Below are 14,064 nucleotides of genomic sequence, written 5' to 3' on the forward strand. Positions count from 1 at the left end.
TTTATAGAACTTTACTTGATAGTACCTTCTCATAACCTTCAGACGATTTATTAAAAACTATGGAACCACCCATATTCGGTGCTTGTTAAAGAAATACGATTAACATTTTGTTCTATGAATTTTTTAAGCGAATTTGCCATTAACCATTAAAACGAACATTAAAAAATAATAAAAAAAATGAAGAAGTGAAAGCAAATTGTGACTAAACGATTGTTAACATTAACTAAAAGTAAAAACAAAACAAAAAATAATTAAAAGAAAATACAAAAAAATTAAAATTGAAAAAAAAAACAAATATTTAATACAAATTTAGGATAAATAAATGAATTAAAAAAATAAATTAATATTTTAACGTTACTCTAGAAACTAAGTGTTTGGACAGCAAACTATTGCATTAATAAGAAATAAAATAATAAAGAAGAAGAAAAAAAAATAACATCATATACATACTCGTAATTTAAGTAACAAACACAAATGAAACAACATTAATAATAATTAAAAATAATTAGATACCAAAAATTAAAACAAAAAAAAATATTTAATATTTAATAATAAGTAAATGAAAATTAATAACACTGTTTAATATTTAATAATAAGTAATGAAGTAAAAAAAATTATTATTAAAATAATAAAACTAAATGATTTATAAACAAACAAAAAAATAGTTAAGACACAAAAAATTAAAACTATAAAACATTAAAGAAAATTAAAAAAAAGAAAACAAAAATAAAGCATGGTTGGGGACTAAACATAAAAATAACAACGATATTATTAAAAAAATAATAAATTTATAATACTAAACAATATTCAAAAAAAAAATTAAGACATAGATTTAAAAGTTCTGGACCTCAAATACATATTTGGCTATGGTTTAATTGAATTCAAATTTAATTTAACATTAATTGAAAATGTCAAAATTGCAAAAAATTGAGATATGGGACTTTTTAGCCTATGTCTTAATTAATTTAAACATGAACTAATGTCAAAAAAGAGAAAAAATGTGGAGGAAGAAGAAACCATTACAAACAGTTAACTTACATTTAGTATTTTAGTAACATTAACAAATTTAATTTAATTCGAAACCAGTGGAAATAAAACCAACCCCTAAGAAATGAAACCAAAAAACCAAACCAAGGGAGAACGCAACAATTTACGAATGTTTGAAATTAATAGAAAATAATAATAACAACAAAAAACATTATTATTAAAAAAATATTAAACGACGAAAAACAAACGATCGAATTATGATGAGAGTAAACAAAACATGTTAAGTTAAATTAATAATAATAATATGAAGTTAATGAAATATTAGAAAAGAAGAAGAAGAAACATAAAAAAACCAAAAATATTATATTTAAATTGTAAATAAAAAAACAACAACAACAAAGAAAATTAATTGAAACATAACAAGAAAGAAAGAAAAAAATAATAAAACAAAAAACACATAACAAAACTTATTTTTTACTCAAAACAAAACAAACAAGAACAACAACCAAATGATAAGAAATAACAACAAAACAAAATGATGACATTTAACAGAGAAACAACAAAAAAAACATTTATTATTTCTTTAAAGGAATTTAATAAATTTAACAAAAATGAAAAATTACTAACAAAAAAAGAAGAGGGGTTTGTTTTTTTTTCTAATAGGCACATTTTTTTAAGGTAAGTAGTTTGGGTTCCCATATTGTGTTCTTCGGACGGTGAGTAAAATAAAAAATCATTAACAAAAACCGAACCGAATGTACATTTCGTGATGATTGGTCCATAACTGTGGCCTGTACTGTTTAATGGACAGATGGACATATTAAAAATTGGGTCTAGGACCAATATTTCCCCTCGCGATTAGTAATTGAAAAAATATAATCGCTTTGCTATAGGAACTTCAAAATAGTATTCTTTAAAAATTTCTCCACGATCGGTACCCCAAGACATATTTTTCCATGCTCGATTGCTACTTGAAAAAAATATTCTTTAAAAATATATTAGCAGTTGAAAATATATTCTTTACATAATCTTTGCTCTATTGAAACATGGATAAATAATCCTTCAAAATCTTCAACCCATCGTTACATAAAAATTTCGTTTAAAAACCCCACCGTTCACTGCTGGAACCCTACAGTTATCTCAGTGAATTTCTATTAAATAATTTATTTGTTTATTGCATATTGTTCTATACTATCCTAGCTTCATTCTAAAAATAATTCTAAACCAGTGAGCGGAGCAGTATAGTCGGATGGGGCCGACCATATGATACCCTACACAACTTCCACGAAAATCTAACTTTCTGAGCATGGAAAATATTTCGCTATATTTACACCCTCTTGACCGACTAGAGGTCAACAAATATTACTAATATTCAGTAAATCCCTTATAATTACTTGTCCAGATTCCCTTCATGGTGGGTTGTGTTATGATGTTCGACTTTCAATTGTGGACTATATATGGACTAAAAAAAACACAAAAAATTAAGTTTTCGGTCCCCCTCATCCCAATATTATTATCTGATCATCACCGAAAATTATAGGCGTTATCCTTGACCATTCCTGGATCCTCATGAAAATTTTCAAAGCGATCCGCGCTGTATTTCCGCCTCGAGTGTGGTAATGTGTTACTAAATAATATCTGAGTACATAAGCACCTGTAAATATTTAAATGCAACTCCCGCATCCGAGTACATACGGCAATATAATTGGTATCAATTTAAAGGTCAACCACTCCTCTTGGATATACTATGAACTTCTCGACTCTATGTCATTCAGGAGTAAATATATACGCTATAGAATACAAATTTTGTCATTTTTCACACAAAAGTTAGGGTCCATTTGACCCGCTAAATATTGATCGATCTTTATCAAAACAGGCATGCTTATTCTTTGGCCCAATCCCCTTCTCCATTTCATCCCCTAATTATTAACTGATCTTTACCAAAAACAATAAGGGTCTTCATTGGGCAGAACCCATCCTACATGCAAAATTTCGTGAAGATTGGTCCATAACTGCGGCCTGTATCGTGTTTACAAATTATAATGGACTAATATACCCAGACAACTCATATACCCTGACAACATAGTTGTGTAGGGTATAAAAATTATATTTATTAATAAAGTACTTAAGTCTTAAAAAGAAATGTATGATTTGGAAGAACAAATCTCTGGAGTTGTGTGGCTTAATTAATACGCATAAAAACTACATCACTCTCCCAATCTACTTCCCCCAGTAGTGAAAATTTCATTGAAAATGGAAAACATATTTCTAAAAAAATATCCAACCTATCAGCACATACAATTTTTCTTTAAGAAATCCACTTGTGGTGGTCATTTTAATAAAAATTTAAAAAAAATACCACTTCAAATATTTTCTTCCCATAATTTATTGATACACATAAAAACTACATTACTTCCCCTATTCAATAGTGAAAGTTTCATTCAAATACGTCTATTCATTGCCGAGTTATGGCCATTTGAAATTAAGCATGTGTCAAAATGTAGCTGCTACACGATTCTGTTTGCCTAGTGCCGCAAATTCGAAAACTGATGGAATTGCAATTATACAAAACAGAAAAATGTCAGAGTGTTGCCAACCTATTTACTCGGTGTTTCCATGTTAGTTTGCAAGAACATGAGCATACTTTTAGGCGTTACAAAATGCAGAAAACAAGTTGGCAACACATCGGCAACGTTTATCTCCATGTTAGTTAGCGAGATTGTGAGCATACTTTTAGGCGCTACACAATACAGAAAACCAGTTGGCAACACATACGGCACTTTTCTGTTTTTGTGGAATTGCAATTTCTTGTGTTTTTCAATTTGCGGTACTAGGCAAACAGAATCGTGTAGCAGCTACATTTTGACACATGGTCAGATTCAAATGGCCATAACTCGGCAATGAGTGGACGTATTTGAATGAAACTTTCACTATTGAATAGGGGAAGTAATGTAGTTTTTATGTGTACCAATAAATAACGATGAAAAATGATGTTAAGCTGGATATTTAAACAATAAATCCGCCAAAATTTTCAAAATTCCATCATAATTATTGAATAAATGTTTTGTCTCAAGCAAACATGTCAAAATTAAGGGGGCATACCATATGTATTTGTTCCAATTTTTATAGTTTTACTAAATATGACCTCCACATAATCTTCAGGCGATTTAATAAAAAAAATTATGGTTTTTTTCTTTCTAAATTCAAAACGTTACCATCCTGTATAGGCTTCGTTCATAAAGAATTGAGAAAAGCCATTATGCGTTTGATTTTATGCCATCATCGTCATTACCTGGACCTATATACAGACATCGATTTCTTAAGTTAGTGGCTTTATGTTAGTCATTTGATTCTTTCACTGAAGAAAAACTATATATTTTGTTTTATCTCAAGGAGGACGCAATAAACTTGTAATACGTTTTTTTATTTCTTATCATATCACTTGTGTTTGTGTGTATATATAGAGATAATCGAGCCATGGAAATTGTGTGTGTCTTTATAATTGAGTTAAAATTTGAATAACGAGTTTAATATACCAACAAGCAAATTTTTCATAAGATATACTAATACAATACTTTGCATTAAATAGTAATAAAATAGTGGTAGCAATACAGTGAAACTTCACACCACAGAACACTTCCAAATGTAAATGGGAACATCAGGGAAGAAAGTCATAGAATGTCCTGTATCTAATGATGCTGGTGGTGTTTCACTGTATCAGTATAGGGAGACATAGTTGTGTTTTGAGAACTTGTAAAGTGTAGGCTTAACAATCTGTAACTATCATATCATCATTGTCATCTTCCACCTCATTGCCACGTCCTTCGCGAATACGCTTCAATTTACGTTTTAAAATCATAATACCTAAAAAAATAATGAAGAAATTAATTTAAAAATCAATACATATACTATTTTACCCACTCACATTTAATAGCCTGATAAGCTTTTGTTGATGAACTTTCAGTTCCCGTAGCTGCCATATTACTGCTATTTAATTTTTCATGAGCCAATTTCACTTCCAAATAGGCCTTTTTCAAGGTCTTGAAATGGCGATGCTCACTTGAATCTTTTAGTAAAATACACTTCGCAGCTGATCCCTCACCCGAACAATCGGCTGGTGTATTGTGGTAAATTTGATGATAGAAATATTGTAAAACTGGGGAATTCCAAATACTCAAGCCATACCATAACCAGATGACAACATTTAGACTTATTTTAAAGTTCTTGGCAAATAATGTGGGTACTAAATATTTAAAGGGTAGCAGACTAATGAAGACATGGGACCTAGAAGAAGAGAATAAATCATTAAATATTTTAAAACTTATTATAAGTCATATTAACTTACCATGATGCAATGCGCAATCCCAAAAATATTTGATATACCAAAATATTTCGCTTGGAATTTTGTAAGGCCAAGAGACTAAGTATTTCGCTGATTATATTATAGATTCCCAGAATCAAATTAACACCAACAAAATAGTTTTCATATCTAAAATAAAAAACATTATTAAATTGCACAAACAATAAAAACTTAAATAAATACTACTTACCTATATGTATCGATGGCCACCAATGCCATTAAATAGAGAGCCTTTGATGCCGACTCCAAATAATCGGATTCCTTAAAATCCAACATAGCACCATGTAAATAAAATGTAATAATGAACAGTGAATAGAATTGAAACTTTTCACATTGTTGAGATTTATAAAAGATATGATCTTCCGATGAATAGAAGAGAGAGTAACGTCCTTGATTCTTTAACAGCTGTGGCAATATCACCCATTCATTGTACATATATAGGAACAGGGTGCATGCTGCGTAGAATGCTATATTCCATATTGAGCGTGAAAATTGTTTACGTTTATAGTATTTTATATTCGAGGTTTTTAAAAAGACCTGGAAAAAGGAAATGGATTACAAATGGATTATAGAAATATAAATATTTAATCTGCTTATTTGAAGCAAGGGCATAGATGAATCTTAAACCGGCTTAATACAACCCTAATACTACATGCCCAAAGGAGATTCTTTTGAAATAAAATTGATTCAATAAAATATAAACAGTTTTGTGTACAAAAATTTACTTTTTACTTGCGGAGACAAAAATGCAGTTCATCAACTTTTCTCTGCACTTCGTGGAAAGATCCATATCTTCGGACCCCCCGTGGACCAAAATGGATCGGGGTATTGTCCTTAAATAAATCAACTTCGATGGGTAAAAGAAGTAAAAAGAATAAAGTTACGGTGCAGGGAGTTAATAACCCAGTACCGGTGGCAATCGTTGGTGAGATCACAAGCCACGTGTCGTCGAGATCAAGCGATTGTGATCCGGCTGTTCTAGGTGTGGATGCCTTGGCACCTGCAGCTGTACCTGTTACAAGTGCACTAATTCTAAACAAAAACGTTGACGAACCGGCTATTCCTTTGGCAAATGAGCATGTCAGGTCTGATGAAAAATAGTCTTCAAATTCGTGGGACGAATTTGATCTCGGAGAGGGAGGTACACCTCATCAAAGGTAAGATTAGATACGTAATGAAAATTCTAGAGAATCAATTCGCACGCTCTCCATCGTGAACTCGAGATGGACAAGATCTCCCTCCCGAATCTTACTACTCGCACAAAAGTGGTAGAATCGCGAAGCCCAGCTCGAAGCCGAACCCGAGTAAGAATGCACCGGAAAAGGCAGTTAAGAGTATCCCAAAACAAAATGTCACCCATAAGGGTGATCAACGTGTGGAGGGCTCTGTCTCGAATTCTTTTCGAATTCTTTTCGAATATAATTACCATTGACAATTACGTTCATTGGCATTATAAGACAGTTTCCAGTCGTGAAAACCAATTTGGCTGTTGCGAATATTTTCATGGTTAACGGATCGAAGGCCTTTGCTAGGTTATTTAAAAAAATAAGTGAAATGAGGAACTTTCCGGTTTTTACTATACATTTTAAATTCCGGTCCGATAAATATGAGTAGAATTAAAAAAGGTAACGATGTGGGAATCAAAGGCTTATATTTTCATAATTGGTCCTTAGGTTGGAATTTCGTTAAGTGTGTAATTTGCATATTTTACATACATTTTTGTCCTATTTTCCATGTCAAATTTATTTTTGGCTCTTATCAACATTTTGAAAACTAAATTTAGTGTACAAATATAAATTCAAAAATTGACTTAGTTGGCAATTCATTTTTAACATCTAAAGATTCTACCTATCGTAGACATAAACCAATTAGCATTCACAATAATCTCGGCTGCCGGAGAAGTGCAGACCCCAAGTTGAGGGCCAACACTTCAACGGCGTTGCAATCTCACAGCTAATGAAATTTATAAAATTAATTAAAATTCTTAAACTTGCGTTTAGAACTAATATACATTCCCCCTGAAGACTCTAATTAATATTGATTTCCGTCAATGAAAACTACCCATTGCATTTAAATCATAACGGCGTTCCATTCAATTAGATATGACTTTGTTTTCTTTTTAACCAACAATAAAAGAACAACAACACCAACAATTCTATAGATACGTTTTGTTTTTTCCATATAATCCCGAAGGAAAACATTGTCAGTGTACCATTTGCCGAACGTTCAACGTAAAATACACATGGAATCGCTCTACATCTGTTATCAAGTGCAATAAGTCCGGTATTTTCTATCAAAAAGGTATTTTTGTTTTTTTGTGCACTGACATGCCCTGTAAAATCTATTTATAATTGCCAAGGATTTACAGAATCGAACTTACCTGAAATAAATTGTGAAACCCGACAAAACCGAAACTAAACAGCAAAAATATCCAGAAAACTGCATTGGCCAAATAATTGAAATTGATATTCTCGACAAAGGCATCAAAACGGTCTGTCGTGATGAGGTATTTCAGTGGCAAAAAGAAGTTGCTAATTTCCTCACCCAGTGAGGGTTTGCCGGATCGCATATCCAAAATACTCATTGTGTTTTGTTGTAATTTTTTTCACTTCTGTTTAATGTGAAGTTTCCAGTCGGTTCCAAGAGTGAGTTGTCTTACACATTTTATTTATTGCGAAAAATTGCAGCCTTTTTGCTGTTCCTTCCTTTTTGTTGAGTGGGGGGGGAGGTTATTAAATTTAGAAACTATTTCTTCTTCATTTGTTTTTAGTTATTGACTGGCTGGTTGTTCGAACACACGATTTGTTTTGTTTGTGTTTATAAAAACAACTAAAAAAACTATCAGCTGTCAATGCATTAGAGAGTGGTTGACCGGAGCCGGTAAATGTTTGAACTTGACGTCGTTTGTTTCGTGTAATATTGTAACGCCGACTAATTTAGTTTCAACTAATCAGAGGTGTTAATAAAGCGTTTTTTCAGGAGGAATTACTTGATTCTAGACATATCTAAAATAGGATTTATAGACTTGTTCGATAGGATAATTACAAATTAGGGGACAATAAATAATCTCAATGGAATTTTTAAGGTATATATCCCCAGAAGGTATATATCGCAAGAAAAAATATTATATAGTTACAAACAGGGTCTTTTACAATTTCAGATTGAGGACATTAATTTTTTTCTGATGTATTTGTATTAAATATTGAAACAGATCCCACCCGATAAGTTCTTTCTGAGTTCATCTGTATGTTCTATGTCCTAAAAAGATAACAAAGCAATACTAAATCTGTTAATTAACTGATCCAATTACATATTTATTCTACCTTCTCTTAAATATTGTCAGATCTCACAATTGTTTAAACTAGGTCTGAAAGTGTTAAGGCGGTGATAAACTGATAGCTGAAATGATCTTGCTATGTGTGTCCGTCCATTAAAACTTGAAATCAAATTATTGACCACAGCTGTAGACCAACCTGCTTCGAAATTTTACATATAAGCTCGGTTCAGCCCAAAGGCGAGGCCTATAGCTATTGAAATGGACCATTTTATTATTGTATAATTTTCTTGTCGCTCTAGAGGCTACAATTGGGACGCCTACTATACGACATTGTACACAGGGAAGGGGATATGACGAAAGTACAACTTCTAGGATGATTGACCTATATTTAGTGGATCAAATGAACCGAGACTTCTCTGTGCTGAAGAAAAAATGTTCTTCCATGGCGCGTGTGTGGGAATAATTGATCATAAATCGAATATCCATTAAATTGAAGTAAGTGGACAGATATGGGAGATGTAAAAGTGTGCGCGTATTTTAATATGGTTCATGATAATCATTAACAGTAAATATCGTATAATTTTGAAAGGCTTCGGATTTAACTCCACAGAAAATTTGGTGATTGTTCTCCAGGGTATCATATGGTCGGCTTTGTCCGATAATATTAATATTGTATTGTAAATAAAATATTAATTATACCCCCACCACAATGTGTCCGTCTGTGTACCTGTCTGTTTAAATAACAATATTAAAGATACAGATCCGATATTTTCTATATATTGTGGATGCTTCTAGTATGTTTCGTATTGCAAATGGTGCACGTTTTGGTATAGCTTCCATATAAGGTACACCCCAATATTCCGAATTTTTGGGACGTTAGGCACGTTTTGTAAACGAATTGGCTGTATTTAGGCATTTGGGTGTCAAATTTCGGAAAAATATTGGACACGATTTTTAACCGAATTGGGTATTTAGTTTTGTGTACTAATTTGGTATACAATTAATTAAAATTTATATTGGTCAAAATTTTCAAGTAGCCCTCAAATGCCGTTACACCTCAAATTTCTGAATTTTGGAGAGTTTAGGTACGTTTTTCAGTCAAATAAGCAGTAATTTTATATTTTGGATTTTCATTGGGTGTCAATCTCACTACCAAAAATTATCAATGTCGATTTCCGTTTTGGTAATTTCAATGTCCTAGGACAAGCTGAGTGTATGTTGTTTGGTATTTCGTTTAATTTCTGGTATCCATATCCACATGGTGGAGATTATTAGAAGTTTGTTTCGGCCGATCCATATCCTCATGGTGGAGGTTATAAGAAGTTTGACTCGGCCGAATTTAACGAATTTTTTACTTGTTTTAATAATAATAGTCATTTTTATATATTTATTTACAGCACTTTTTTAAACAACATGGACAAAATAACGGTGAGTAATTCCAGATTTCTATAAAATTGCTATTATTTCACTTTCATATATATAACAGAAATCTTAATTGAATTATTAACACCACATAGAATTTACCACGATTGGCTCGCATTAAAGACTATCCCTCAAATCCCATACAAATGTTTAAGAACACACTTGAAAGGGTTAAGGCACCAACTATGTTTCCCATGAATTTGGCCACCATTGATAAGTACATAGGAAACACTCAACACCAATAATTATTAACAAATAAACCCTCTCTCCTCCTAGCGAATTTGGTGTACTAAATCGCACGGTTATGTATCGCGGTTTAATCGATAATTCATGGTTGTGTTTTGTTACGGAACGTAATTCTCGCAAATATCAAAATCTTAAAGAAAATCCTAAAATATCCATGACATTTAACTTTTATCCGAATGCCCAGAAGGTAGAGGAGAAGGAAGTGAAACCGGAAGCATGGCAAATACGTTTGTTTGGTGCTGAAGCTGTGGAATTGGAAGATGATTATTTGCGGGTGTTATGGCAACAAGAACCACTGCTTGCAAAATTGCGTAGCCATATTTGTGAATGTGGTAAACCTGGGAATGTGGAGGAGTTGGATTTAAAATTGCAGAAAGAATTGGCGATTATGGAAAAGGAGAAAAGGGAACCGGAACAAACTAAAACATAGTAAGTCAAAGAATTTGTAAATATGTTATTATATGATTTGAAAAATAATCCCTATAAAGGTTATATATATATACAGGCTAAATAACATTTCCTCGATGTTAAGATATCTTGATGTTAACAAATGTGGATATTAGGGGACATAGACGTACGCAGTGGGGAACCAGCTGAATAGTGAGCAATCAGTAACGCCATTCAGCGCTTCGAGGAAAGTTTTTCCCGGTACAAGAAGCTCCAGGGAATGTCCAGCATTTTGGTGGTCAGATACGCATACAGAAGTGCGGCCAAGTGACAGGCTTCAGATATAAAAACCTATGGGTACATCCGATGGCGTCTAGAATCGATTAGTTATGTGCATAAGCTAGGGTATTCACTGGACAACACTTAAATAGAAAGTTGTCGATAATACTCTGTGACACATATGATTTGTATCACCCTAAAATATAGATTTCAGAGTCTATAACCTCCAGGGATATTCATATAAATTATATGAAATGTGGTAAACGTGCTTTATGCCATGTGAATTGCGCCACTATTTGCAATTAATGTAATACTCCCTATTCTGGTTGGGAAATCGTCGCATACCGGTGAGAATTCCAAGGAGTTCATTTGGATAGAAATTAAGTATAAAAACGATAATGAAGAAAAAGTTCATATAGGTCTATATTTTCCAGTAAATAACTGTACCGCCTCATTTACACATTTTGAAGGTCAGAAGTGGTTATAATTTGGCACATCGGGTAACAGAGCATAAACAAAATCCTTCCTAAGCCTAAGTTTTGTCTTCGCTATCGGTTCTATATAAAATATTTTCAACTCGAAGAGATTGTAATTTGACATTTGGGAATGGCAGAGGGTAAAATACTTCGAGGTAAAAATCTTGTATGTCCAAACAAAAAAGTGATATTTTAAGATCTCTTTCGAAATTTTATATGTAATTTTGGTTCAACGCAAAGTCGACATCTATAGGTATTGAAGGCCACAATTGGGACCGGTACAATACGATATTTTACACAGGAGAGGGGATATGATGAAAGTATGGCTGTTTTGATGATGATGATCGGGCCATATTTAGTGGATGAAATGAACCGATGAATTTTATGTGATAAATGAAAAAAATGTTATACTATGGTAAATGTAAATTTTCACTTCGGGAAAATATGATCCGGAAAAGTTGCCTGTGTATGATAGGGGCATGGAGATATAAACATATGTGCGTATTTGAATAAGGTTCAATATAACACACAGAAGAATGAAAATATCGGACTATTTTGAAAAGCTCTGGATTTAGCTAACCTTCACTACACAAAGAACAGGTCGCATTTATAATCCGATTAGGATGAAATTTGATACAAGTCTCTTATTTGCCCCAAGGACGAACCCTATTGAAATTGGAGAAAATCAGTTCAGATTTTGATATAGCTCCCATATATAGTTAGATTGAGACAAAATTTTGCAGAGCGTACTGGTTTGTTGCTATCGGTTTAGATTTAGATATAGCTCCCACATATAGTTTATCCGACTTTATGTAAATGGAACACCATACTGCCAATGTTTGTCCGATTGGGACAAAATTCCAGTGTAAATTATTATTATTTTCTTCTTTTTTTCAGTACGGCATTTAAAATAATACCCAAATATTGGGATTTCTATATGTCTGAACCGGACACAATTGCCGATCGTGTGCAATATAAACAATTGGATAATGGCGAATGGCAGGCCTATCATGTCGATGCCTAATTAAAAAGAAGAACCAAAGAATGAAATAAAATATTTATTATTTATGTTTTATTTAAATTTTATTATTAATATGACGTAACACATTTTATTATTAAATTTAAAAAAATAAACATTTTACAAAGGAAACAAGGATAAAAACAATTGTGTACACAAAAATCAAAATGTTAACTTACATACTAATAAAAAAAAATATACATTTTACAAATAAAATGTAATTTTATAAAAAAAATTAATAAATATTATATATGCAAATAGAATTAATTATTCGCTGTTTTTTTTTCTTACGCTAAAATTTTAAAGAAGAGGGAGATTTTACTTATTATTAAAACAACTTTTTAGGGGAAAAGGATTTTTTTGAAATATAATTTAGATTAAGATAATTTAAATAGAAGCCGAAAATTATAGATACATGCAGATTTATACACTCACACAGTCTCAATCATAGAACACATGCATACCACTCTTAAATTTAGTTTTAATAATTTAGAAAATATATTTTTTAAGAATATATAATTACATTATTTTTTTAATTTTTATAATAATTTATAAATTTGTCCTTTTTAATTTTAAAAATATATAAATTAATTTTTTTGAGCACTAATCAACTAATGATCATTACTCACGCCTACTTTGAAATGATAATTAATATTAATTAATTTTTTATAGATTAAAGTCGAATAAAAATATTATAAAATTCTAGTGTAGAAGAAAACTTCTAGGCTATGAACATAATGGGATATGTGAATTTTCTTCAGAAATCCCGACTACTAAAAACCAAACTTATCTGAATTAATGCGGGCGGTGTCATAGCTCCGGACGACTGTATGTAATTCAATAAACATCTTCTTAATACGAACAAAATAAAATATTTTTTTTAACATAATTTCTTTAAAATATATATTTTTTTGGATTAACCCTCTAAATCCCATTTTTATACGACCGAAAATAAACTCAAGCTAATACATACACACTTATCTAAATTTTAAATTTAAAGTGTTTAAAACGTTACCAAAAAGTTGAAAGTAGCTATATGAAATGCAAGTTAGTTCCATTAACTGAAATTGCTGTTTACCAATAACAAATAAAGAGCTTGTGAGACTGACAGAGAGAGAGAAAAAAGTGCTACTATTTACAAAGTGCTACCAACAATGCTGCTGTGGTTTAGCGGCATATTCTTTTTTGTTTTGTTTTTAGCCTAGATAACATGCACGATCATGCTTACTATTCTTACACAGTCATTCAATCATACCCTCTTTACACACATGCTACACACACTCATCCAAGCACACCATACATACATGCACACACACCCCCCTCACTTTACCTATGACGCATGTACTGTTTCCCTTATCCAAGCAGCATTCGATGCTATTTTGTCATACATTCGCGGTCTCTCAATGCCCGATGCAGCACATGCTATTCTCCACGATGACACACCGACTAAGGCCCATTGATTGGTGCCCGGTATTAGGCACTGAACTGGAGCTCCGGCAAATTCTTCTTGCTGTAATGAAACCAAATGGAGAGAGGGGGGAAATTAATAAATAATATTTAATGTTTGAAGTACAGTGATTCAAAGGCAGAAATATGAATATTTTCTTAATTG

General features: G+C 31.9%; 3 protein-coding genes across 3 annotated transcripts in view; 1 reads left to right on the top strand and 2 right to left on the bottom strand.

Annotated features, from left to right (window-relative positions):
• LOC133321905 (uncharacterized) overlaps positions 1-14,064 on the bottom strand; it is a gene marked incomplete at its 5' end in the record, with an annotated part of 38,581 nt that overhangs the window by 13,255 nt on the left and 11,262 nt on the right. Inside the window, one exon of the mRNA XM_061530977.1 lies at positions 13,748-13,962. Within this exon, the coding sequence (XP_061386961.1) occupies positions 13,783-13,962 (180 nt within the window). The remainder of the gene's footprint in view (positions 1-13,747; positions 13,963-14,064) is intronic.
• Positions 4,748-7,931, bottom strand: LOC133321903 (uncharacterized). Its single transcript, XM_061530975.1, has 5 exons — positions 7,728-7,931; positions 5,538-5,884; positions 5,333-5,476; positions 4,913-5,271; positions 4,748-4,851 (listed from the first exon to the last, which is right to left on the bottom strand). Exons 1-5 carry the CDS (start codon positions 7,929-7,931, stop codon positions 4,754-4,756), a joined length of 1,152 nt encoding a protein of 383 aa, XP_061386959.1. The 3' UTR covers positions 4,748-4,753.
• LOC133321904 (pyridoxine/pyridoxamine 5'-phosphate oxidase) lies at positions 10,038-12,458 on the top strand. Its single transcript, XM_061530976.1, has 4 exons — positions 10,038-10,052; positions 10,142-10,263; positions 10,323-10,721; positions 12,332-12,458. Exons 1-4 carry the CDS (start codon positions 10,038-10,040, stop codon positions 12,456-12,458), a joined length of 663 nt encoding a protein of 220 aa, XP_061386960.1.

This window comes from Musca vetustissima, unplaced genomic scaffold, assembly GCF_032173495.1.
Source record: "Musca vetustissima isolate MV318-11 ecotype Yass unplaced genomic scaffold, APGP_CSIRO_Mvet_v1 utg46116, whole genome shotgun sequence".
Classification (NCBI taxonomy): Eukaryota; Metazoa; Arthropoda; class Insecta; order Diptera; family Muscidae; genus Musca; species Musca vetustissima.

Excerpts from the sequence above, each read along its gene's own strand:
- LOC133321904 (XM_061530976.1), top strand. Across the intron at positions 10,264-10,322 it reads AATTTGGCCACCATTGATAA|CGAATTTGGTGTACTAAATC; the intron begins GTACATAGGAAA and ends CTCTCCTCCTAG. Across the intron at positions 10,722-12,331 it reads CCGGAACAAACTAAAACATA|TACGGCATTTAAAATAATAC; the intron begins GTAAGTCAAAGA and ends TCTTTTTTTCAG.
- LOC133321903 (XM_061530975.1), bottom strand. The coding sequence starts at position 7,931 with ATGAGTATTTTGGATATGCGATCCGGCAAACCCTCACTGGGTGAGGAA. Across the intron at positions 5,477-5,537 it reads GTGGCCATCGATACATATAG|ATATGAAAACTATTTTGTTG; the intron begins GTAAGTAGTATT and ends TTTTTATTTTAG. Across the intron at positions 4,852-4,912 it reads AGCTTATCAGGCTATTAAAT|GTATTATGATTTTAAAACGT; the intron begins GTGAGTGGGTAA and ends TTATTTTTTTAG.